Source organism: Panthera uncia, chromosome D2 (assembly GCF_023721935.1).
Source record: "Panthera uncia isolate 11264 chromosome D2, Puncia_PCG_1.0, whole genome shotgun sequence".
Classification (NCBI taxonomy): domain Eukaryota; kingdom Metazoa; phylum Chordata; class Mammalia; order Carnivora; family Felidae; genus Panthera; species Panthera uncia.
In genome coordinates, this window is record NC_064818.1 from 55236785 (window position 1) to 55264093 (window position 27309).

Consider the following 27309-nt stretch of genomic DNA (forward strand, 5'->3'; position numbering starts at 1 on the left):
TTTTTTTTACGTTTATTTTATTTTTGGGACAGAGAGAGACAGAGCATGAACGGGGGAGGGGCAGAGAGAGAGGGAGACACAGAATCGGAAACAGGCTCCAGGCTCCGAGCCATCAGCCCAGAGCCTGACGCGGGGCTCGAACTCACGGACCGCGAGATCGTGACCTGGCTGAAGTCGGACGCTTAACCGACTGCGCCATCCAGGCGCCCCTTGGTCAATCTTAAAGTAGGGAAATAAGAAAACTACAAAAGTAGGATAAATGGAAAGGAAGCACAAAATAAAAAGGTAGAAGTACTTCCAGATATATCTATAATTGTAATAAATATAAATGCACTAAATTTGACAGTTAAAAGACTGACATTGACAGAATAGGTAAAGAATACACAGTTCAGTTGTATGCTGTTTGCAAGAGATGCATCTAAAGCATGGTAACATAAGTTGAAAGTAAAAGGACAAGAAATGAAAGCTGCCATAGTTAAATTACTTTTAGACAACATAGACTCTAGCACCCCGGCCCCCAAATTCAGCAAGAGAAGAGATTGCTGCATAATGGTTAAGAGTAACAGTTTATCAGGAAAATAGAATAATTTTCAATTTAAGTATCAGGTAACATCAAAAAGTGATATAAAAGTATAAAAATTAATATACAGACTCAAACCAATAATTCCACAAATATAGGTATTTCACAAATACACTCCAATGATTAATTAAGCAAACAGACAATAAGATATGATTTGAACAATACTTTAATAAACATGATTTAATGAACACACACACATGTAACACCCATGATTAATTAAGCAGACAAACAATAAGTAAGGTTATCATTTGAGTATGTGTGTAATCACTGTTAACATTACAAAAAGGAGACAATCAGACATTATAGCTCTCTGATGTGATGTAATAGGAAGCGCATAGTTGGATTTAGACATATTCTTGCTATAAAAAAAATTAAACCCAAATCCTATCAAGCCTCTAGATCACCACTTTTTAGGAAGTACAGAGACTTATTTATAAGAGTTTATTGGACAATACTACAAGAATGCAGTCAGCAAACTCCACAGAATGTGAGAAATTCTATAGGACAAATAACCAAGTTTCTTTAACAAATGAATGGCAAGATAGGAAAACATAAACAGTTTGATTAACATCTATAAATTAAAAGACCAGTGTGTAGATCTTTTGGGATCCTGATTTTAACAAATCAAGTGTTCAAAAAAACAAAAAACAAAAAACAAAAACAGTTGGCCTCAGAAGTTGAGCACTGGATATATAATGATTTAAGGAATTATTTCTCTCTCTTTTTTTAAGGTGTGTATGGTTTTGTTAAAAAAAAAAAGAAGTCAGTCTTCTAAAGACAGATACTGAGGTACTTAAGGATAGAATGAAATAATATTTGGGACTTTAAAATAATCCAGTGAGGGTGGGAATATATGCACAGATAACATGAAGAAACAGTGGCTCTGATTTGAAGCTGAGTAATGGGTATTTGAGAGTCATTATAAATATTTTCTAATACATGCTTGAAAATTTTTGTCATGCAACAGTAATAACAGCAACAACAAAAACTTTAGAATATAGCTAATTAAGTCACTAGCTCAGGAAGTTAATCAAAGAAAAATGGCATTATCCTAAAGAAAATTGAAGGAAGAGATTGAGATGAGAGATGAAGGCAGAAATTAATGATATGGAAATGATACAGAGAAGATCCTCTTCCTGTTTATTAACATACATTAGTTGTGCCTTGCCTTCTTCACAAAGGATTTTGAGATCCCAAAAGGGATAGAGAAATAAATGTTACCAGACATCTGGGATGGATTAATCATTCATTGTATTTGTACACCAGACTTAATTCTGTGTTTTCTGGAAAAGAGCAGAAAGGGACATATTTGCTATACCTGATAAAGGGACTGTGTAACTTTGAGAGACATGCTGTTTTCCCTTCTATTTTATACATGGGAGATGGGATAAGATGGTAATTACTTTCAACTTTGGTTTGCAAAAGTTAGAAAATGTTTTGCAAGTGGACATTTCCTGTATCCACCAGCTGTGAAAATCAAGATTTTTAACTTAGAAAATCTAATCTTAGCTTTTGTAGTGAGTGAAGATACATAGTTTACTTTTGCTTTCAGAAAAATGCTGAGGATTTACCGGTAAACGTGAGGGAACTTGCAGAGTTGGAAGATCATTTTGCAACCATTATACTGAAGATTGGGTCAGATTAGACTTGTTAGTGGATGCTAAATCTAGGGGAAATTTTGATGAGGAGTAGGATATTTGTATGCTCTTGAAGTGTTACTCCACAGACTGCTTTTAGTTGCAAGGGAGAAAATACACAGTAATTATACAGTAGAGAAATTGGACAGTACCTTGACCAGGTACTCAAAGCTAAAGTCACCATTGAAGGACAGATGGGAATCATGTGCCTCCAGATGTGAGGCTCTGAGAAGGACACATGACCATCTGTGTACTATTCTGGCTGAGAATGTATAACCTCAATCCAATCATGAGGAAACACCAGATAAACCCTAACTGGGGGGTGTTCTGTTAAAAAAAGGGTGGGAGAAGGAACAGTGTTCCAAATTGTCAATGTCCTAAAAGACAATGAAAGTCTGTGAAAGCATTCTAGAAGGTAGGAGGCTAAAGAGACGTAACTAAATGCAGTACCTGATTGTAAACCGGATCCAGTATTGGAGACGGAAATATACTAAAAGGTCTTTAGTGGGTCAGCTGACAAAATTGGGATATGTATGTTTGATTTGATAAAAGTATCCATGTTAAATTTGCTGACATGATAACTGTATTAAAATTATCAAAGAAAATATGCCAATTTATAGGAAATATACTCTGAAGTATTTAGGGATAAAGGGCCATGATGTCTGTAATTTGCCCTCAAAAGGTTTAGAACAAATATTTGTGTGTGTGTGTGTGTGTAAAGAGTGGAAATGTGTACGATTGCAAATGATAAAGCAAATGGAGTAAAAATAACATAAATCTGGGTAAAGGATTGCAGGGTGCTGTTTGTAGTATTTTTGCTTTTGTAACTTACCTGTAAATTTGAAATTATTTCCAAGTAAAAAGACCAGATATATGCTGTTGTTATGATGCATTCTAATGAACAAAGTGGTAGTGCTTAATTTGTTCTTGAAGAATGAACAGTTAACATGCCCATTAGGCAGTTTCTCTCAAATATCCTCTGTCTCTAGTGAGCCATTGGTAAGTACTGGATCAAATCAGTTCATGGTTGAATTATCCAGTGAGTGCCTTAAGTGCCAGTATTCTCTATTGTTGATTGAAGAAGGATCCATATGTTTTATATACCGAATGTGGGCCAACAGCATTAAAATTCTGTTATAAAAATTGTAAAAGCTTGATTTGTTCTATGCTAGTTTACCTATCATGAAGATGGGACAGAGAGGTACTTAGAGGAAGTTACTGATTATTTTCTCTCAAGAAATATTTGAAACTTTAGAAGCAGTTGGACAGGTTCTCACAAATGATCCTAGTCTTCAGAAGTATAGGATAGAAAAAAATGATTTGGCCTAAAATATTTGAAAGGTGTATATTAGCAGTTAACTGCCCACCATCATAAAGGAATCTTAAGTTTTTATCTCCTTCAGAAAATATAATTTTCTACAATATAATTGCATGCTGATGACCATTCCAGAATAAATTGCAAAGTACACCCCAAATAACCTGCCTGTTAAGAAGAAACCTGGACCAATAAAAAGCATTTAGAACATTGTAAAAAAGTTAAAACCATATTAAAGAGCGAAAGAAAACATCAAGTGCTATTAGTAAATATCTGGGTGGGAATTTTTTAATCTAAGACAGATTTAAAAACTTGTGTATGCCAGGCATCCCTTCTCCCCTTGTTAAAGGCCTTTCTTGCCTACAGTTGCAAAAAAAAGTTCACAAAAAACATAACAGGGCTTTAAACTGATTTGATATTATCTTAAAGGTCCACAAGATGGGGATGCTCCTCTTTTTTTCTATGTCTGTGAGAAATTATGAAAGAATTGTTCTAGCCAGTGGTGTATTGGAGAATCTCTTACTGGTCTGAGAGCTGATTGTTAAAGTTTTAGTAATTTTGCAAACTGGTAACACAGCCATCATTAAGAATTAAATTACATAGCTTATTATTAAATAAATGGCATTAAAAAAGGTAATCAATATTTAAAATTCACTTCCTAATTATTTTACTATGATTTATGTTCTTGAAGTTATTTATGAATATCGAACCTTTAGGTTGAGCTACTGTATCATGGCGTGTTACTGCGTGTCTTTCCCCAATTCCATTTTCAGTGAAGTTACATCGATAGCTTGGAATTAGCTACGGTAGGAATATTTACATCACAGAGTTAAGCAAATGCCATAAATCGGGGCTTGATTTATTGTTTATTGCTTGTCTATATGTAAAGTGATGGAGAAAATGCTAATAATGCAAACTTAAAGTGTCAGGTCTTTATCTATTACATTGTACATAGCTCAAAAATTGAGAATATATTTTGCATTTCAGAAATGATTATTCACTTCAGCAAAGAAGTTACTCACATTGTTGACATCATTGATGCAAGTGAAGATATCAACCAGTCCTCTGAATTACAGTGGAAAGCTGGTTGCTAAACATTTACCAGCACGTTGCTGGTCATAGCCTAATTGAGTTTGGTGTTCCGGTAAGAAGTGGGTGGTATAAATTTCTTATACTGTTTTCAGCTTTAGGAAATCGTATCATGACATGTGGGCATTAACTTAAAAAAGGAAAATTATGTTTTAAAAGTCATTAGCAGTAGCACATAATAATTTTAAATTTGAAGCCTTTGATACATATCTATTGTGGAAGAGAAAAATAGAATCATAGAATTTCAAGTCTGAAGAATACTTAAATCCTGACTTACCTACAGATAGAAATTCTTTCTCTAGTGTATCAGTCAGTCATCCAGACTGTAGAGACAGAGCTCATTACCTGATTAATAGTGTTGGAAAGTTCTATATATGGAGCTAAACTTTGTTTTTCTTTAATTTCTACCAATTGGTTCTGGTACTGACTTCTGGAGAAGCATAGAATCATAGAAGAGAACATTTATCTCTTCTGTAGAGCAACCAGCTCTTCAGGTTTAAAGGTAGTTTGGATGTTTCCAGTTAGACCTCTTTAGCCAAGAAGTAACCTTTAATTCCTTTAACCATATTTTGTGTGGTATATTTTCTGAGCTGGACAATCTAAGATTGTGTTGCTTTTGTAAACATCCACATCAGTACCTTTTGAGGTTTATTGACTTTACAGATGAAATTTAATTCTTTTTTTGTGCAATTACACACAAATCAGTTGTTCTGTGGTGTTTGATTTTTTAGTCAAAGCAGATCTTTGTATTTATTCGTATTACTTCAGCACAGCATTCCAGATTGGAGAAATGATACTAAATTGTAATTTTATCATTTTGGGCATTTATTAACCATACTGATTTTATATCAGTTGCAGATTTGATAAGCACTCATTGTTTATTGTTTATATTCAAATTATTGTTTAAAATGTTGAATTTCAAAGGCCTGTGGGGACACAGATTATCTTTAAATAATCCTCTCTAAATTCATTTCTGCCTATTACTACTTTTTGCTGCAAGTCCACCTTCTAGTTCTATTAAGTAGCCCACATTTTCCATCTTATAATGTAAGAGTTCATCATGACATATATTGTCAGATGCTTTGTTAACTGAGATCAAGATACACTGTCTATGGGCTCCCAGTGAAATACACGTTAGTACTTCTGTCTTTGTAAAGTAGGCATTTTTGAAAAATCCTGGCATGTCTAAATGTTAAGGGCCTATTCGTCCACAATTGGAAAGCTAGAAAGAAAATCTACCATGAGTTGTAGGTTAGATGATAATTAAGACCTCAAAAGAGAAAAGGAATGAGAGGATTTATGGGAACATTTGATGCTCAGGGCCACGGTAAATACCTGGGCTGAAAAGAAAACAGCCTGTGCCATGAGAGCAGAGCTTCTTCACTGAGAAGGTATTCTGGAGCAGGTGAGAATTGAGGGACCTGGAAATAGTTTCCCTAGTATTATCTATTTTCTTTGTAATGTGTGTGGTGAAATCTTAACAGTGAATGCTTCTGAGTGTATATGGGTGTTTCTTTGTGATGGACCTCCTTATTCTTTTTGCTATGGATACAGTAATACTTCATGGTATAATTTTGAAGATTAAAAACTCAATATGAAGTCATCTAGCTCATTTTCTTGTATTTTGTTGAAGGTAGATAAAGCCTTATTTAACCATTTGTTAAGTTTTTTCCTTTTTTTAATTTCCATTGGCCAATTGTGGTGAATTTCTCAAGAAGTTACTAAATGTGAGTTGTCGCATCACATTTCTTGGTCTCCAGTCTTCTTCATCCTGTCCAGACCCATTTTATTGCTGCTGGAAGAAAAATTTATGACAGGTCATTTGATTAAATAGTATTAGAATAATGATGTTCTTTTTCCCACTACCTATTCTCCCAAAAATCATAGTTCAAGAGCAACAGGTTCTAGAAGTTAGTCCCGGATTAGTTGTCTCATTTTCTAGCCTCCATTCAAGTTACTTTTAAAAATCATATTTATGTGGATACATTTATGTTAAACAAATGTGTTTTTAGAGGTCCTCCTTGAATATACTCTTCAGTGTAAATTCTGAGCCCCAGGAATAGGGAGATAGTAGTGTTTCATGAGTACTTAATAGCTGGCAGTCACTTTTCTGATAATCTTTTAATTTAGCCAAGTCAGGGCTACTTGTTAAAAAAGTAGAGAGGACTTCAGATGTAGAAGTAAAGGGTTTGGGGCATATGAAGAAAGAGAGTTACATGAATAAAATTCATGAGCTCATGAGTTATTTTGGAATTTACTTTCCTTAGTGGCATAACTTATTACATTAATTATTTTATGGCAGGTTTTACTTTGTTTTAACTTGAGGGTTTCTATAGGATGGGTTAGTAGGCCCTCTACCTAGTCTTTAAAGAATCTCTTGGTTCAGCATGTTGTACTTCATTTTTGGTAATTGATTTATTCTGTCTTCTTGCAGATTGAGGTGGTGCCATGCAGCAAGCAGCAGAGAGATGCAGAGTTCGAGCCAGAAGGCCTGACATGGCACTTTATATACCGAAAGCTCGAAGGGGTATAGTGCTGCTTAAGTCAGGTGATGAAGAAAAAAGCTGTGGTCCACCTAACTCTGTGGTGAAAGAAGAACAAAAAGAAGATGGTCTCTTCCAAAAGGAGATCTTTAGAGGCAAATCTGAGACTCAGACACTAAGCATTAATCCTGATGATAAGGAACACAACCATAGGGAAGGAAAGAAGTTTTCAACAAAATTAAGAAAAGACACATGCCTTCAAGAAAGAAAGAAAGATAGGGTTTGTGTTAGGAGGGGACCCACAGAATCTAAAGAAGCGTTATCCCAAGGACATCAGCAAAGTGTCCCAAATCCTGCGATGCTACCTAGTGCACCTTTACAAAGACACGTTAAACCAAAGAAGGTGGAGTGTTTGGAGGTCGAAACCACAAATGTGATAGGACCTGGGAAGTTGCTTCTATCTCAGTCTTGTTCAGAAGTGGGTGAGGCCCAGGTTCTAAACAAACCATTCCAAAATACGGAATTCTGTGATTTCAGTAGGCACAAAGTAAGTGGCAAAACGTTCAAAGGCAGAGATTTGGAAAACAGAATTGAAACTGATGTCAAGGTGGTGGAGATACTATCCCAGTTTCCTGGAGTTTTTAATTCTGTATTGAAACCTGAGAGTAAGACTGTGCCAATAAAACTAAGTTCTGATTCTGAAACTGTACCAGAAAGTATGCAAACATCGTGTGGAATGTTGACTCTCGGCAATGGAGGCATCACTGCCATTTCTGTTCCTGGAAGTGCGGATGGTGTCACTGATCAAACTTGTGTAGACTTTGAAGCTGAGAATGTTGGTGATACAGCCAACAGTACAGATATCATCTTGGCTCAGAGAGGTATAGATTCCATTCCTGAGACCTTGGGTCACATCTCTCATAAAATGACCATAGTCAGCAAATTAGAGAGTATGAATGGCATTTTTGATCCAACACTGATTAGAGAGTATGAGAAGAATGACAGTACTGCTGATGACTTGTGTATAATGTATGAACCTTCTGATACAGCTCTCCTTACTCATGAAACAGATATAGATAATGGGCTGAAGAGTGTAGGTGACATTACCCATAAGGCATGTAAGATGGACATTACAGATGTCCTGTCTGATCAGATAACTGTGGGCAGCCCTTGTGTAGCTGCAGTTAGAACAGCTGGTGAGGCCTGTAGCCACACAAATAGTTTCTCAAAATATTTAGAAATGAGTGCAGATACAGCCCCTCTTCATGTAGCTGGGAGTGGGAATGACATAGAAAATTTCAGCAGCCTGACTGCTTGCTCAGATATTTATGCTGAGAGTATTTCATCTAGTTTCACAGAGTCAACAGGAAAGTTGATAGAGAGCTTGTCAGATTGTGCTTCCTCCTTACCTATAAAGAAGATTGCTGGTAGTAATTGTAGCACTTTTTTGGACTGTGAACTCAGTATGTTAAATGGGACAAAAGTACTTTCAGACAGTGCCTTGGGCATTGATCTAGATTGTACGGGTGATATAACAGAGGCATTGCATGAACTAAAAACTGCCGAAGAGTTCGAAACAAAAGAGGAAGATAACTCAGAGAATATAGAATTTGGTGTATCCTTTCCTGATATGGAATCTGTATCTATGGAAACATCTATGGAACCGAAAGCAACGGAAACGTCTCATGTGGAGGGAAGTACTGCTACTGAGGACAGCTGGGAGTCTCTGTTTAATGATGATGGTGACTGCTTGGATCCACGTCTTCTACAAGAGGTCTGTTCAGTGGAAGTTACTCGATGCTTACATAATTTATAGATTCATAGAGCCTGGTGTTTGGGGGGGTAATTTTGATGGACATTTGTGCACATTCATACATTCACTCATGTTACATTCAATGTAAGGGTTCCTGCAATAAACAAATAGGACTGTAGATTGAGAAAAGAATGTCTGATAGATCTTTACAAAGTAAAACATACCAAATTGAATATCTATTATAACTAAGTTGTGAGAGATCTTACTGAATAGATTAAAGATGAGTTTAACGGATTCTGACTGTCTGTTGAGGAAATAAAGAGGGAGACTTCTTCAAAAGGGATTTTCTGCATTGACAAGATGTATTTTACCCAGGCCTATCTGAGGGGAGGAGAGTAATTTATTATTCACATTTATCGTATTTTTCTAGGAAATGTTGGGATGTTGTCAGACACTGGAGGGAAGGAAGTAGAGAAGGGAAGGGTAAAATAAGGAAAGGTATGATCGTTTCTTAAGTAGTTTATGCTGAGTTACAGAATAAATGATTGTTGAGTACATGTAAAGTATGAGTAAATAATGACATGCTGGCTAGTCAAGAGTTCATAAATACAACATGTTGGATTAGAAGTCATTTTAGAAATTATTTAGTTTCATCTTTTTATTTCCCTAACATTCACTCTACGCAGTATTTAAATTCCTTGCCATAAATAAGAATCATTGGTGTTAAATAGTAAAACCACTTCCCCTTTCATTCCTTATAGGGGTGTCTGGAAGGAGAAAAAATAATTTCCCAATGAAATCACCAATTTTATAAATGAGGAAATTGAAGCTTAGTGGTCAGACCTTTAGGAAAGGCAGAATCAGGGTTTCCATTTAGTTCTCTCTTAATCCAATGTTCATGTTCTTTCTACCAGACCATGTTGTTACCTATAACATAGTTTTGTTTGATTCCAGAGAACCTTTTAAATATGAAGTGATTGGTTCTTTTGTTTCTCAGAATTAAACCCTAAGTACAGAAAAACGGTCCCATGCATGTGAAGACACATGTGAGAATGAAGAGGGTGTAGCCCATTGGACAGAGCTGACTTTCCAATACCAAGCAGTTCCTCTTCATTCTTAGGTGTTTGCATGTGCACATGTACCACAGGTAGCACTTCTTATGGTCAAGTCAGGAAGCACTATGTCCTAAATATTCCTTAGAAAGAAATACAGAACAGAAAATAACTACAAGTGGCATCCATGAACCCCTTGAAATTGCATACAAAATTTTATATGTATGTGCAGTTTTTCATCAGATTCTCAAAGGCAGGGCTTCCCAAAGTACGAGTATCACCTGGAACTTGTTAGAAATGTAAACTCTTTATTTAGCCCAGTAGTGTGTATATTTGTGTTTTTCAGGTGACTCTGATGCATACAAAGTGAGAACCATTGCTGAAAAGGTAGTAACATACACTTGAATGTTTATCAGAATGTGAGTGTGATAACTAGAGATGGCTGTCCACACATAACTAGAAGAAAAACAGAAGTTTTAGACACAAATTTGGTTAATAAATACTAGTAATGTGGGAAGTGAGGTGGAATATAGAGAAGTTATTAAGGATCCAAGCACTGGGGGCTCCTGTGGGGCTCAGTTGGTTAAGCATCTGACTCTTGATTTCAGCTCAAGTCATGATCTCACAGTTTGTGTGTTTGAGCCCCACATTGGGCTCCTCACTGACAGTGTGGAGCCTCCTTGGGATTCTCTCTTTCTCTCTCTCTCTCTCTCTCTCTCTCTCTCTCTCTCTCCGTCTCTCTCTCTCTGCCCCTCCACTTCTTGTGCTCTCTCTCTCTTTCTCAAAATAAATAAATAAAAATAAAAACAAAAAGGATTCAAGCATTGGAAGGTCTCCATGTTCAAAGAGATTATCTGAGGGAGCAGAGAGCACACATGTGCACAGGAGAGAAGGAATAGCTTCCTACAAAAGAAAGGTATGGCAAGAGCCCTTTACACATAATGAGGCTCAGTAAATAAATATTTATTGAATGGATGTAGATGATAGGGCAGAGTTGGAGCTCTGTGCTTTTTTAGGGTGGACACCAGGGGCTTTCAAAACTTGATTGCTGCTGGAACTTGGATTCTGTATGGTAGCTTAGGGATACAGCTTTTATAATGGGGCAAGAGGGTTCAGGTGTGCAAGTCTGTTTTTCAGATCTTAACACTGTTTGGAATAGGTGCAGAAGAAAGTAGGCAACCACTCAGTGTTTTGAGGAGCATCGTAATATAGCCAAAGACGATACTTGTATGACCTAAAGCTTGGAATGGCTAGAGAAAGGAGTATGTAGTGTTTTAAGCTGGACAGCCAGTGCCTGGGTGTTGTGTTTGGATATCACACACTGGGTCGGTGTTTGGTAGGGAGTGAGGTCTGCGTTGAGGGATACGGGTTGATGAGAGCAAGAAGGAAGGAGGTAGATTGAGAATGCTGGTAGCAGATCCAACTCCAAACTATGATCTCCTGTGTTTTGAGTTTTAGGAGATGTAATAATAATGTTATTAAAAGATGTCACAAATTCAATAATGTTAATAGCCTTTTAGTGACGATTACTCTTAATTTATTATTTATATTGCTCTAAACATACTTTATTAAAGGTCAAATCAGAGTGTCTGTCTCTTGAAAACTTTCCAACCAATAATTTTTGGCTCTTTTCCCAGTGGGCCTGTTTCTTTGTTGACAGTGGCTACACATGGAGGTATGTCTAATACTTCTAATAGTCAGGGAGGTATGCTGTAGAGCAGGGTGTGACAGCCATTGGCATGTGAAGCAGTTTCCTGTGACGTTTGAACTTCTAAAACTGCCTGAGTGGGTAGAAAGCATAGATGGGTCATTACTGAACTCCTGGAACTACAATTCTTGATGAGTCTCTAAAGATCATGGTTTGGAATGCTCAGAAATTTACATTGGTAATTGATTTTTAAAAAAATGTTGGGATGACTTCTTTTAACCCTTTGAGATCTTGGTATAAGAACACAAGAATTACTGTTGTCTGGATAAAACTTTCATAGCTCCTGCTGCCTCCCGTACTGATCTGCAGATCTGTTGTTTCGTAGGAGGGTTAACCCAGCAACATAATATAGATATTGGTAGACTGTGGCATCTGGTCCCTTCACTGGCCATTTCTGGCCTTAATTTGACACTGGTCATTTCTGGCCTTGGTTTAGGTAGGAGTCTCCTTTTGTTACAGAAGGCTACTAACAATATATAACCATGGAAAAAAGAAGAGTAAAGGGACACCACCCATTCCCAGACTATCTTCTTTTGTGTGTAGACTCACGTTTATACACTCCTTCTCTCTATAGACTTTTGCAAAGATGCGGTCTGTGTTTAAGTAGGGAACCTAAAAGCGAAAGGAAAAATTCATAATCCAACCACTAAAAGCAAATTATATGAAGTACAAAGGGAGGAAAGTCCTTCATATTCCACCCCCTAGGGACTTCATTAATAGTTGGTAGTTCATCACTTTGCAGTTAAATGCAAAGTTTAAGTACCTAGAGTTTGATAAACTATAGGTTGTAAATAGCTAGATATAATTGTCACTACCATTTTAAAGGCACTGGGTTACATGCCAGCTTTTTTCTCAGCTTTATCTGAAGTTTCTTATATTTGGAGAGACAGCATTTAACCATGTGATTATCACATAATAATCTAAAGAATAATTAATATAAAACACCCATATAAGAGATGTCCTAAATTGATTGTCTGATGGGTGATCTAGACAGTGGCTTCAACAAAGGATTAGACCCTTGAGGGCTAACCTGGTTGACACTGGTTCATGTGGCTGAAGCCATAGAATTAAACAAGATTTGAAGCCCCACTTCAGAGATTGTTCTTATGTTCCTAATTTATATTTTTCTATTTTTTTAAAATTGATAGACTCTCTTTTTTTGAGCAGTTTTAGGTTTTCAGAAAAAAATGGAGTGAAAAAAGTACAAGGTTCCCATATACTTTATAGTTCCTCACTATTTTAGTTTTTATTTTCACAGTATCTTTTATTATTAGTTGCAAATCATTTTGACAGACTTATGTTTAATATTTTTATTAAAACGTCTGAATTAGGGGCACTTGGGTGGCTCAGTTGGTTAAGCATCCGACTCTTGAATCCAGCTCAGGTCATGATCTCATGGTCTATGAGATTGGGCCCTGCATCAAGCTCTGTGCTAACAGCACAGAGCCTCCTTGGGATTCTCTCTCTGCCTCTCCCTGGCTTGTGCTCATACTCTCTTTCTCTCTCAAAGTAAATAAATGAACATTAAAAAAAATAAAACGTCTGAATTAACATGTTCTTGACTGCCTAAGTGAGGATTCCAGATGCTGTATTTTCTAATGCAGGCACTTGGGACATCCAGTGAATAATCTGGTTGAATTATATATTCCGTTTATTGTTCAGTCCACTAGTGGATGATGACTAGATCTCTGGTTCATACAGAAAGAGGGGACATTAAGACGATACCATTGCTAACAGTTTTTTTCTAAACCAAACAACTCCTAAAATGAAAAATCTCCCTTCTGAGCTCCATTGGGTTTGTTGCATAGTATTTTTTTCCTCTGAATCTGCATTCACATCAACAGCATTTTAATTCCCGATGCTTTTTCAAAACTAATGAGAGGTAAACGGTTCTAGGCCTCTGTTGTCAGTACAAGGAGGGATTCTTGTCTGAAGCTTCAGAGATTCCTGGTGTGCCCTACTCTGTCCTTGGCAGTGCTTTCATGTTAGTGAGCTCCATGAGATGCCATATGTGGGGTATAGTTGGGGCAGATGGGGTAGGAATAGTGATACGACTCCTCCTAATGTTTGTTCCATTTAGTTCATTCCCTGTTGAGCGACGATAGCAGGGAGGGGAAATGGTAGGGTTGGCAAAGAGAACTAGAGTGAAAAGAAACACTTAATAACTGTATTCCAAAATTGAAAATTTATTTGTGTTAAAAGTTTGGTTAAGGATAGAAACATACTTTTAGGAGAATTAAACTCATCTATGCTTTGATTTAATATAATCATTTGTATCAAAAATTGCTTGTAAGGCATGCTAGATACTCTGTTGCTGGGCTTTGGGAAGGAGTGCTAGAGGAAAAAAGGGACCCATCTATAGGCCTGGCTGCTGAAGTGAGTAGCCAGCAGTCAAAATATATTTAAATTCAGACTGTTTTGTTATGAATTTGGGGTTGGGGTGTAGGGAGGTATAAATTTGCAATAATGCCTAGATTTGGGACAGAGGGAATTTAAGTGCTAGTCAGCAACCTGTGCAGAAGATCTTTTGTATGAATTGACCAAAAACTGAGATTGTTGAGGAAAAGCCAAGAGGATGCCCAGGCATACTGGATACTAGGCTTAATGCACAAACACTGTGCTTCTGATCCTTCAGATGATGGGTCATACTATTATATTGCCTGCCCAGAACAAGACTGACTCATTTCTTAAAGCAGTGGTTCTGAGTCTGAAGTTTGAAGGTCAGAAGTACATATGTATTACCTGGTAGGGACAGATAAGCCAGGACTAATACTCTCTAAAGTAATAAGCAAAGAAAACATTTTATTTGGGAGAATTGGTATGGGTATGATGTAGGATCTTAGGTAGCTAAAGGGAACATAAGGAAAAGTAGGTCAGGGACTAGAGAAATCAAACAACAAGTGGAATGGCAATAAATGCTAACTTTATCTATTTTACAATTTTTCCTGGGTCTTGTGGACAGCCATTGTCACTGAGGTTAGCTGTCACAGGTAGTTTGGGAAGGTTCAAACCTCTAGCAGTTTCCTATTCCTGGGTAGTCTGGTCTTAGATTATTCTAGTTCATCAGTGACATCTCTCAATCTAGTCATTTCAGTGATGCTGGGAAAAGGAGGAGATACAGATGTCTCCCTACCTTCTCAGTGTTTCCCTTGACTATAAATTTAATGTTTTCAGGGGACTGTATAGCGTCTTCTTAAGAGCTCCAACATCAGTCTGCCATGTTAACCTCTGTACTATCAGAACAGGAACCAGGCCCATATTGGTTCAGGATGTTCACTTGGTTTCTGCCCATATATTCCTATGTCCTACATCACCATCTGTGGTAGGGAACTAGAGTTCTCAGATTTACCCTCTGGCCCTGAGGTCAGTAAACGATCATCTGAACCAATTGCTAGGGCACTATACATGTCTCATTACGGTAGCTTTTTTCTTATTTCCTTTTGCCCTTTTCCTTTTCTGCTTCCTTGTTCACTTCCTCCCTTTCTTCTCTTTAATTATGCCTTAATCCAAAGCTATGGACATGGCTTTCTCCCACCGATGATAATCAGAGGTATTGAGATATTACTTAACACCTATTCTAGAGAAGTCTTTAGATGGCACCTTAGATGGGGAGGACATTTGAGCCATTCTTGTTAGAAATTTAATGAAGCCAAAGTTTGCCTTTATGGCTTTGGTTTCTTGGTAAGTCAGTAGGGGCACAGCCTAGATACATTAGAAGTCTTATTTGCGGGTATGGAATTTCATCGGAGACATTATCTATTCTTATACTTACTGTGTAAAATGTTAGAGTTTAAAAGTCTAAATTTATCCTTCTATTGAAAAGAACTCAAGCCCAAAATAGTATAAAAGAGGGCTAGAAGCTGTAATTTATACAGCATAGCATATAAATATTTATGCTATAATACTATAATGGTAGTATCTTTTTAGGAAACTCCTCATGGACGTTTTTGAACTTGGGTCATGAGAAATTTGAAAAAACTTGAAATACTTTTTATTTTTTTGAATAAATAGTGTTATTTCCCTGTTTTCCAAAGATAAGTCAGATGAGTAAAACATTTTAATTCTAGCTTTTGGTTTATTCATAGTACTATAGAGCACCATGAAAAATTTCTTGGCTATTACTCTGTTTTCTGTGATCCTAGAATACCTTAAATAGAATTAGATCCAGATAATTCAAAATCTTACTTTTTGTTTATAGCTTAAGCCTATTCTCCAGCCAAATCTTTTAATTTATCAAGGTTTATAGTAAATAATGACATTTTAAATTGATTTTGTTCAACAGAAAGTGAATTAGAAGCAGTTAAGTAGCCACAAGATATAAGTGGAAGAGAAAAACAAAAACAAAGAACTTGAATAACCTAACCTATGTAATTGAGAATTGACTATGTGGATTAATTCTTTTTTTTTTTTTTTAAGTTTTTTTATTTATTTTAAGAGAGTAAGTGGGGGAGGGGCAGAGAGGGAGAGAGAGAGAGAATCCCAAGCAGGCTCCACACTCTCAGCACAGAGCTGTGGGTACTTTTAATTAAACACAATAAACCACCTTAAACTATAGTTATATCTGTAACAAATTTAAATATGGGGTATCAAGTTACAGGGACAAGGACAACAAAGACTTTACCACAAGTTGGTTGTATAACGTGATTACATTATTTACAGAATTAATCCATGCAGTCAATTCTAAAGGCACCTGGGTGGCTCAGTCGGTTAGGCATCTAACTCTGGACTTCAGCTCAGGTCATGATCTCACAGTTGGTAGATTCGAGCCCCTTGTCACGCTCTGCGCTGACAGCACTACTTGGGATTCTCTCTCTCCCTCTCCCCCACTTGCACTGTCTCTCTTCATTGATTTGAAAAAGGCATCGATTGTGAAATACGTCATCATTTTATGTATCACTAAACTTTCACAGAACCCTTACCCTTTAGAATTTTTATTTTACAAAGAACTCTGTTAGACTTAATTAGATGCAAATTTTTATCCTATATCATTTCTTACATAAAGAGAATGTAGGTGAAAGAAATTGGCTAAAGTTTTCCTAAAACTCATGTTTATAGTGCAACTCTTTGTAATGATTCCTTGATTCAGTCATTGATAGGACGCCTTTCCATCCTGTATCATGTTCTGTGCCATCAAGAACTTTGATGGTGCAACATTTCTTAAAAGTACATAAAAGAAGCAAAAATCATTGTTGCTGGATTCTTTCTTTTTTTTTTTTTTATTTTTTTTTTTAACGTTTATTTATTTTTGAGACAGAGAGAGACAGAGCATGAACGGAGGAGGGCCAGAGAGAGAGGGAGACACAGAATCCGAAGCAGCCTCCAGGCTCTGAGCCATCAGCCCAGAGCCCGACGCGGGGCTCGAACTCACAGACCGCGAGATCGTGACCTGAGCTGAAGTCGGACGCTTAACCGACTGAGCCACCCAGGCGCCCCTTGTTGCTGGATTCTTAAGCCTTGTTTGCATTTATTTAGAGCACTTCTTATATCCAGATTTTCTTCCACACTACTGACCACCCTTTCTGCTGGTTTTGGTACTGGTACTTTGATGCTTTTGCATATGCAGGCAAGCATTTTCTACAGTATGCATGATTATAAGATGCATCCTGATGTCAGAAGTGTTAAAGAGTGAAAAAAATAGGTGTCTTAGAATTGATGAAATGTGGTATATAGTAAAACCTTGGATTGTGAGTAACTTGTTCTGTGAGTGTTCCACAAGATGAGCAAACATTTCTAATAAATTTTAACTTGATAAAACGAGCGATGTCTTGCAGTACGAGTAGTATGTGATGCCGAACATCACATGATCACAATCAAGCCATTTGTTCTTGAAATTTGCTTTGATATATAAGTGCTTTGGATTATAAGCATGTTTCCGGAACAAATTATGCTCGCAAACCAAGCTTTTACTGTGTATCCAACTGCCAAGTGTTACAACGTAGTAGTATAGGGAAGGGAGAGACCACTAAACTGGAGTCAATAAGGAAAGCTTTAAGAGGAGATAAAGATTGAAGCTAGGTCTTAAAGGAGAGGAAGGACCCAAAACAGACCAGGCATTCTAGGATGTGAAAATAGCCTGTAAAAAATATAGAATGTTCCCATACTTCGGTGCTGAATTTGTCACTATCAGAAGTTGAGATGATCTGTTTTGAAATTTTTCTTTTATAATTTATTTTCATTTATTTCTTTTTATTTCTTTTCTTTTTTTTTTTTTTTAATATTTCTTCATTTTTGAGAGACAGAGCATGAGCCAAGAGAGGAGCAGAGAGAGGAGACACAGGGTCTGAAGCAGGCTTCAGGCTCCCAGCTGTCAGCACAGAGCCTGATGAGGGGTTCCCTCAAACCCACAAACTGTGAGATCATGACTTGAGCTGAAGTTGGTCACTTAACCGACTGCACCACCCAGGCGCCCCTATAATTTATTTATTTGGATTTTCTGCGTAATTTATGTAAGCAGAGAAATTAAAATTTATTGGTAAAGGGAAAGAAAAGAGTGTCAATTTTTTTTTCAAATTTCAGAATGCCATCCAGAATCCTTTAAAAAATATATGTTGCGTAAATCAAATCCTTATTGGTGAGGGTTCTGTATAGAGTTAGTCCTGTTAATCATGCATTTGGACAAAGTAATTAACTTGAGGCATGTGCATTTTATTCGTTCCACAAATACTTATTGAATGCCAAGTTTGTGCATGATAATATGTGCAATAGGGGACTATCAGGATAAATATGATATGTCCCTTATAGTTGGACTATAGAATCCAGATGTTGATGAGGCAACTGGAACTCCAGCCTTTCTCTCCAGCCTTATACCGTGTAGTAGTTGGCCAAGGCTGCCATACTCCAGTGCCCTAAACCACCTGTAGCATAGTAATAACCTGTGCAATGCTAGGGGTTAATGGTACAGATGAAGGTGTCAGCAGGGTTAGTTTCTTCTGAGGCCTCTCCTTGGTCTGTAGCTGGCCTTCTTGTCCCTGTGTCTTCACATGGTCTTCCTTCTGTGTCTGTGACCACTGTCCCTCTTACAAAGACACCACTTATTTTAGAGCCCACCCTAATGACGTTACTTTAACTTTGTTAACCTCTAAAAGCCTTATCTCCAAATACAGTCCTATTCTAAGGGTCTAGTTGTTAGCACTTTAACATATGAATTTGGGCAAGACAGTTAAGCCCATAACACGCCCCCCAAGTCCTGACATTATTCATTGTACCCACACAGGACTGTTTGGTGAATACTACACTCCTTGTGTGCCTTTGCACACTTATACTGATGGCAACTTTGTCTGCCTTGTCCGTGTTTTAATTACTTGGGCAGTGAAGAAGAGTTAGCAAAGTTCTCTTCTACCTTCTGATAACACTTTATTCATCTTAAAATTTTATTACATATTGAATTTGAAGTTCTTTTTCTAATGTATGTTTAAACATTCATTAAATGTTTGTTGGAGGGGCAGTTAGGTGGTCAGGGTAAGTTTGGAGGAAGAGGCAGGTCCAGCTGTAACATAAAGTGTCATGTAACAAGTATTACAGAAGTAGTGCAGCGGAGAGAAATGCTGTAGAAATGTAGAGGAAGGGGCAGGTTATACATGCTTTCGGATGTGTAGGGGAGGAATCATAGAAGAGGTGGTATTTGAGTAGGTTCTTGGAGAAGGGTGTCATATTTTGAGACATGCAGACCAACACATGTCAGCCAGCACTTGCAAAATAATATGACCAAAGCAATAGACAGGAGGAAGTAAGATCTGTTTAGGCATAGTGAGTATTACTCTTTGGTTGGAATGTAGCATATTAGATTGTGTATTAGTTTACTATTGCTGTAATAAATTACCACAAACTAGTGTCTTTTTTTTAACATTTATGTACTTTTGAGAGAGAGAGTTTGCACGTGCATGTGTGCGCACAGGAGGGGCAGAGAGAGGGAGACAGAGGATCTTATAAGGCTCCTCCTCACTGGGCTCGAACTCACAAACTAAATTCCAAACCTTGAGATCATGACCTGAGCCAAAATCAAGAGTTGGTCGCTTAACCGACTGAGCCACTCAGGTGCCCCAGCACAAACTAGTATCTTAAAACAACACAAATCTATTATCTTACAGTTCTGGACGTTGGAAGTCCAAAGTGGGTCTCCCTGGGCTAATTAATTAAGGTGTTGGCAGGGTTGTATTCCTTTCCAGAGGCCATAGGGGAGTACCTGTTCTCTTGCCTTTTTTAACTTCTGGAGGCTGCCCACATTCTTTGGCCCACATTTAAAGCCAGCAAAGGTCAGTTGAGTCTTTCTAATATCTCATCTCTCTGACTCACTGTCTCTTCTCTGGGCTCTTCCTGCTTTTTAAGGACCCCTGTGATTATAACTCGGTCCACCCAGATAATCCAAGATAATCTCCCTAATTTAAAGTCATCTGATTAACAACCTTAATTCTCTCTGCTGCCTTAATTCTCCTTTGGCATGTATCATAATCACAAGTTAAGGGAATTAGGACACGGATGTCCTTGAGAGGACATTATCCAGCCTACCACAGGTAGGTTGGGGCCAAATTATGGGAGCTTTAAGTACAGCCACTGAAGAGTTTTGATCAAAGGAATGGCATGATGAAAGCAGTGTTTTGGAAAGTTTAATCTATGCTCTGTATGCTATCTAGAATATACCACTAGAAAAATCCACCCTGGGGGCGCCTGGGTTTCAGCTCAGGTCACGATCTCACAGTTTCCTGGGTTCAAGCCCCATGTCAGTCTCTGTGCTGGGAGTGTGGAGCCTGCTTGGGATTCTCTTTCTCCTCTCTCTCTGACCCTCCCCCACTTGTGCTGTCCCTATCTCTCTCAAAATAAATAAATCTACTTTTTAAAGAGAAAGAAAAGAAAAATCAACCCTGAATTTTCAGCTTTGTCATTGATCCTCCCTTCCTCACTCCTTCCTTTTCCCTTTCACCCTTCCCTTCCTTCTTCTCAGAATAGCTTATATCCACAAATGCTTAATCAGACAGAATTCATTATCCTGAACACGAATACAACACTGTTTCTGATTGTGTTCACTGTAAGACCTTTTCACCATGTTATGGAAGGAATACTATGCTACCAGTCAGGAGACGTGAGTTATGACTCAAACTCTGTCAGTAATTTGATTTGTAATCTTAGGGATATCCTTTAGTCTCTCTGTGATGCAGTCCTCCCTCTTTGTAATCAGGATGATAATAGCCTGTCTGACATGCTCATCTGACAGATATAAATATGAATTCCAAAATAACGTAGCATATTTTTATTTTTTTGTCACAAGTAGTTGGCTTGTGACTTTAGAACTTTTTGTTTTTCTTTTTGTATATTGAAGAACCAAGGATCAAACAAAAAACAACAAAAAATAAAAAGCTCAGTGATCCATGCCTAATTGACCTTCTACTCTCCTCACCCTTTTTCTCTACAGATAGATACCAGGGCAACTAAGTCATAGCCGGTCAGGTACTATTTTATAGACCTGTTTTCAAGACTGGACTGCTAGGCAATAAGAGTCTTAAAACCCTCACTTTGAGGAAGATAATTTTAATTTAGCTGAATGGTTTTGTGGAAGCTGGTTATGCATATGAAGGAATAACTCAGATTTATGTTATGCTTTATAAATAAACAAGACAGACCACTGGTAAAAATCCTAAAATGTTTGTGATTCATAACTCAAAATTGTTTGCTCTGAGCTGTTTGCAAACTCTCCGTTGGTCTAATAGATCAGAATGCATCAAATTCAAAACCTCTTCTTTCTATTGTTGCTCTATCAAAGTTTACATAGCCATCAAAAAGAAAAAAATATATATGCAGGTTTTACAATATGAAGGCTTCACATTGACAGTATAGTTGGTATTGCTTCAGTACACGTGACTCTTAGAGTAAATGTTTCACTTGTCTATAATAGAAATATGACGTAAGCTATAAATATGAACCTTACTATAATTAAAAATTTTCTAGTAGTCACGTGCAGAAAAGTAAAAAGAAAGAGTTGAAATTAATAATATGTTTTTAATCAGGGATATCATGTCAACACGTCATCAATATAAGAAATTATTAATGGGATATTTTACTTTTTTGTATTAAGTCTTTGAAATTTGATGTATATTTTATACGTAAAACCCATCCAGTTTGGAGTAGCCACAGTTTTCAAGCACTCAGTGGCTACGTGTGGCTGGCAGCTACTGTGTTGGACAGTGTGGGTCTTCTGCGGATGTATCTACATAATTCATGCATGAAATTTTAGAGCCTTTCCTTAAAGCTGTCTATATCGCCTTGTCTAATCCCCTCACTTCCCTTCACAGTCTTGCTCTGATCCTCATTTCATTCCATATTGTTCTCCCTTAGACGTTTCCTTCTTCGTTGAAACATATTCCTCTCTCTTGTACTCTGTCACGTCTCCCTATCCTGTTTTGCTGAGATACTCAAGAAAGAAAGTGCTGTTAACATTATGACCTCCTACCGACCACCATACCCCCTCAAAATATGTGTTACCAGTAGATCTCACCAGTGTCAGTACCATGGGGAAATGAAATTAAGTTCTTCCTTCTCTTTGGCAAAGTCAGGAATCCCTGATAACAGTGGTGTCTGATAGGAAAAACTAGTCAGGAGTATATAACTTGTAGGCTTTAGATCTATTATTACAAAATACAGAATAAGAATCGTATGTTTTGCTATTACTAACACTTTGCATTTAACCAGTCCCAGAAGCCAAAACAGTTAATAGTTACCTCAGAAATGGGATATAAGTGTATAGTTCAATTTTGCTGACTAGGTTAGAGCAAAGGACCATAATCAGATGTTCCTGCTAGACCATCTTGCCTCTTTTCCTTCCTCTTTGTAATCATTTCTTAGAATTTATAATTCCTGGGTGTTTTGTAGTCATGCATTATTTACCTCTCACAACGCATTATATAGCCCCAGTTTATAAATGCACAGCCATGCAGTGATTTTGTTTTTTGCTAAGTAACTCAAAAAGTCAATGCCAGAAATCCAAAAATGAAACTAAGAAAATTCCATTTTTAATTGCATTTAAATACTATTTAAGAATAAATTTAACAAAAGAAGTATATAAGACATGTATTCCAAAAACTACAAAACACTGTTGGAAGGTCTGAATAAATGGAAAGTATCCCATATTCATCTTTTCTTAATATTGTTGAGGTACTTCTCAAATTGACCTACATATTCAACAAATCCCAGCTGTCCTTTTTTTTTTTCTTTCTTTTGGCAGAAATTGACAAGCTGATCTTCAAATTTATATGGAAATCCAAGGGACCCAGAATAGCCAAAATGATTTTGAAAAGGAAGGACAAAATAGGAACACTCAAACTTTCTGATTTCAAAGACCTATTATAAAACTACAGTAATCAAGACAGGGTGGCACTGGCATAAGGATGGACTTGGAAATGTTTGCAGACCTTCCTGGTGTCTGGGGCTCTGAGTTATTTTAAAATGATAGACCAGCCCACTTTAGGCTTTGAAGATTTTTAAGTTCAGCTGATTTCTTGGTGCCCACTTCTTTCCATGCTGTGCCAGAGGCAAAACGGTTTCTGTGTCCTGTTTTTCTTTGGAGGAACTTGTTACTCTGTGGCTTTCTGGGTATTTTTGGTTGTCTTGCATACTCAGCTGTCTGGTGAATTCAAGAATAGTTATGATTTTATAGATTACTTAATCTTTTTCTCATTGTTATGGTGGAAGGAATATTCTCTTCTTGCTTTCTGTATCCTAAACAGAGTGGAAGTAACATGGTGCTTATCGTGTAATAGATTCAGCACTTAGTTAAAATTTGCATAAGTAGGTTGAATTCATTGAATACTTAGGTATCATATAAGTATTATGCTTAGTGTGCTGAGCACTTACAAATCATCTCATTTGATCCACACATCTATCTGTGAGGTATAGGTGCTGTTGTTATTCCTAGTTTTTTTGTTTTTTTGTTTTTTGTTTTGTTTTTTTAGTGAAACTAAAGCTTCATGGAGAAAAGGAACTAGAGGCACAACAATACATATTTTTGTTGATTTTACCTAAGTCACCTTCCGTCTCTCCTCCCTCCCAAATAAAATTCTTGAGTCTTTTTTCATTTCTGCAAGGAAAGGAGAGGTGTCCTTGGCATTGCAAGTTCTCATTTCCTCATTTGATGGGCAGTGAGGCGCAGTATAAATGAAGGAAAGGCTTTGAAGGGATCTAGTTGGACTTTTGATTAACAGAGAGAAGACACCCTCAGGTCTGAAGGCTTTGGGTGGTCAGTACTAGCAACTAGGTTTTGTAACAGGTGAATGACAAAATGACTGTTACAGCTTTGCTGCCACTTTACATTTTCCCCCCTTCCCTTCTGCCTCTGGTGTGCAGTAGATAATAGCCTTCGGTTTTCTTATGGGATAGTAGAATTTTAAGTATTTTCCATTACTGTTAAATTTTTGTACTAATCTGCTATGTGGGAATTCATCGTGCTAGAGACCCTATAATTCTACCACTTAACATTTGTCTTAACAAATTTCCTTTGTAGGCTACATTCAGCAAAAGGTGGACTAACAAAATGTTTTCATTTTTTAAAATTTCTGTTTTGTTTTGTTCACTTCCATAAAAGAAACTATGAGATGAGCCTGATCAATAAGCCCAGATAAAACAAATGTTATTAATTCATCTCTTCAGCTATTTTCTGAAATTCGTTTTCCAAGATGTACCATTTGTAACTCACCACATTAATCATTCTACATTTTCTCACACTCTGGTTGATAGATGCAAGTGAAGCTTCATGTATTGCCTATCTTTGTTGGAATTTCAGCATGTTTTAAAATATTCCACACATTAATATAAACTGGATGATAGACCCCTGGCCATTATTGTATTCGTGAACAGCATTAGTGCAGAGACCGTGCTAAAGGTTAAAGAATTGGAATATGGAGACAAGGAGGAGTATTTATATATGATAGTATATTTTATAATGTTCTAGCTTGATGTAACAGCTACTTATATGCTGCTTCTTCCCTAGTTATCAGGGAATATGAAGAATAGAGAAAGCATCCAGGAACCTAGATTTGATTATTACAACCATGAAGTTTCTGATATTGACCTCAGTGATTGTGAATTTCCACATGTCATAGAAATTTATGACTTCCCCCAAGAATTTCGTACTGAAGACCTCCTGCGGGTTTTCTGCAGTTATCAGTAAGTACTTGCGAATGGTTGGGCATGTTTGGGAAGGTGGGATGAAGTTTTCTTAAAATGTCTTCTGAAAAATCATCTCTTTAGTTTGCATTACTTGTTGTTTACTTTAGCATCAGTTTTGTTTATTGTCTTTATCAAGTTGGTTAGAAATCTTCTGTATCAAGCCAGTCTTCTGAGTTCTTTAAAAATGCCAAAGTCGTTCTAGACCCCATGTTAGCATTTAAGAATGTCCTCAGTGATGACTTCTGAACATCTTCATGGTGCATTTAGTCCATTTATATTTATTATAACTATTGATATATTTGGATGTATGCCTGCCATCTTTTTTTGTGTTTACATGTTTCATCTTTTTTTCTTCTTTCTTGCCTTCTTTTGGATTGATGAGGTATTTTTTTCTCATTCTGTTTTGTTTGGAAATGATACTTTGTTTCTATTCTTTGGTGGTTACTTTAGAAATTACAAAATGCATGCTTAACCTATCAGTGGCTAAAGTTAATATTTTTACACTCTTTCCAAACATGATAAGAGCTTTTAACTCCATTTCCCAATTCTATTTCCTCCCTTTCGCCACCCCCAACTAATATGCTGTTGTGACTATTCTCTTAATTTTATTTTTAAACTCCATTTGATGTTACTATTTTATATATTTAGCATTCAGATTTATCCACATTCTGTGTTCTTTATCTATACGTCTTGCATCTCGTATATCTTCCATCTTAAATATTTTTCTTCCTGCACGGAACATATTTCCTTAGTATTTAATTTAGTAACAAATTGCTGTTAACAAACTCAGTTGGATTTTTTGTTGTTTTTTAATGGCATTGTTTCAACTTCAATTTTCAGACATTTTTGCTAGGTGTAGAATTTTAGGTTGACAGTCATTTTTCTCTCAGAAACATGTAGATTTATTCTACTGTTTCCCGTCTTTCTCTGTGGAGAATAAGAAGCCAGCTAAAAGTTCACAACTGTTGCTTCTGAATGTAATCTGTCTTTTCTCTTTGGATGCTCGTAGGGATTTCTCTTTGTCTTTGGTATTGTGCGTTGTAGTGTGATGGGGCTTTGCTTTTTTGTTTGGTTGGGTTGGTTTTTTTGTTCTTTTGTTTTTTTTGTTTTTAATTCTTGAGATTATTTGAGCTTCTTAAATCAGTAAGTATTTTTCATTGGTTTTGGAGAACACCCACATTATCTCTTCAGATAGAGATAATGGCCTCTGTGCCAGTCTCTCTTTTACTTTCTCTAAGATGCCAAGAAAATATATATTCGACCTTCTCATTTAATCCTCATGTTACCTCCTTTATGTTTTCCATGTTTGTCTCTGTTATATTCTAAGTAGTTTCTTTAGCTCTTATTTCCAGTTCACTAATTTTTTCTTTAGCTGTGTTTAATTTTCTGTTAATTCTGTCCATTGAATGTTTAAATTTCATTTTATGTTTTTCTTTTTTTCAAAATTATCCATTTCTCTTTAAAATCTGCATGGTCATTTTTTAGTTTCTTTTATTCTAAAATATTTTCAAGATTTAAAAAAATTTCTTCAAGTATATTAAACATAAACCTGTGGTCTGTGTCTGGTAATTCCTTTACCCGATGTCTTTTTAGTTCTGCTTCTGCAAATTCTCACTTGTAGTGCCTTGGCTTTTTTGGAGGCTTAGTTAATTTTCTTACTGTGAGCCAACTCTTTTCCCTGGAATTTTATTTATGGGAATTGGAGTCTACAGTAGAAGAAGAGGATTTCTCCTGAAAGGATATGCATTTTCTTCTTCTAAGCACCAAGGGCCCTAACAATTCAGCAGCACTATAAATTAAATTATTGATTTGAGGTTATTCTGACCACTGAGATAGAAATAGTCAAGTGGAGAATGGTAAAAAATGATTGTTATATGTCTCAACTAGTTTATTTTAACAACACATATAAACACTTGCCAGTCTTTGATGTGGTGCCAAAGCCTTTTATTTCTTTTAAGTTATTGGTCTATTGATAAAAGAGTTCCTAAATGTTATCTCATAATATATCAACTGAAGTAGAACAAGAACTTTAATGTACCTTTAGAGTCATCTGAGTGCATATTCCTAATAGGTTAAAATGTTTGTCTTTTATAGCTGTTTGCCCAAGCGTAATTGGTAATTGTTCTTGGATTTTTTTAGTGACTTCACCATTCTCTAGTCTTCCAAAGCATTCAGTTAAGTTTTTATAGACACAACAATTCTTCTTTTTGACACTCATATTTCGTTGTTTAAATTTTATTAAATTATGTAGTGAAAATATAAATAAAAACTGATATAAGTGGGTTTGAAAACAGTTGCACTAACTCTAGTTATGTATATAGTTTATACATATATAGGGTAAGGTAAAAGAATCAGAAGTGTACCTCTGTATCTTTAGCTTATAAGAAGAAAATAAGTTTCAGGAATAAAGAAACAATCCAGAAAGAAAGTTATTAAGAAAAAGATCTTTAGGATCTTGAAGAAGTCAATACCAACAAGGATTATACTTTAACATTCTAATCCTGAGAATTAAAAATGAACTAAGTCCGTTGTCCGATGCT

General features: G+C 36.6%; 1 protein-coding gene across 16 annotated transcripts in view; it reads left to right on the forward strand.

The window, feature by feature from the left end:
- Positions 1-27309, forward strand: part of R3HCC1L (R3H domain and coiled-coil containing 1 like) — a 95157-nt gene that overhangs the window by 54235 nt on the left and 13613 nt on the right. For 14 of the 16 annotated variants that reach the window (XM_049645548.1, XM_049645537.1, XM_049645536.1 and 11 more), the window contains 2 exons: positions 7056-8878; positions 24591-24766. In XM_049645548.1, the coding sequence (XP_049501505.1) occupies positions 7070-8878; positions 24591-24766 (1985 nt within the window). In that variant the 5' untranslated portion in view covers positions 7056-7069. The other 2 variants (XM_049645541.1, XM_049645550.1) reach the window with 2 other exon arrangements.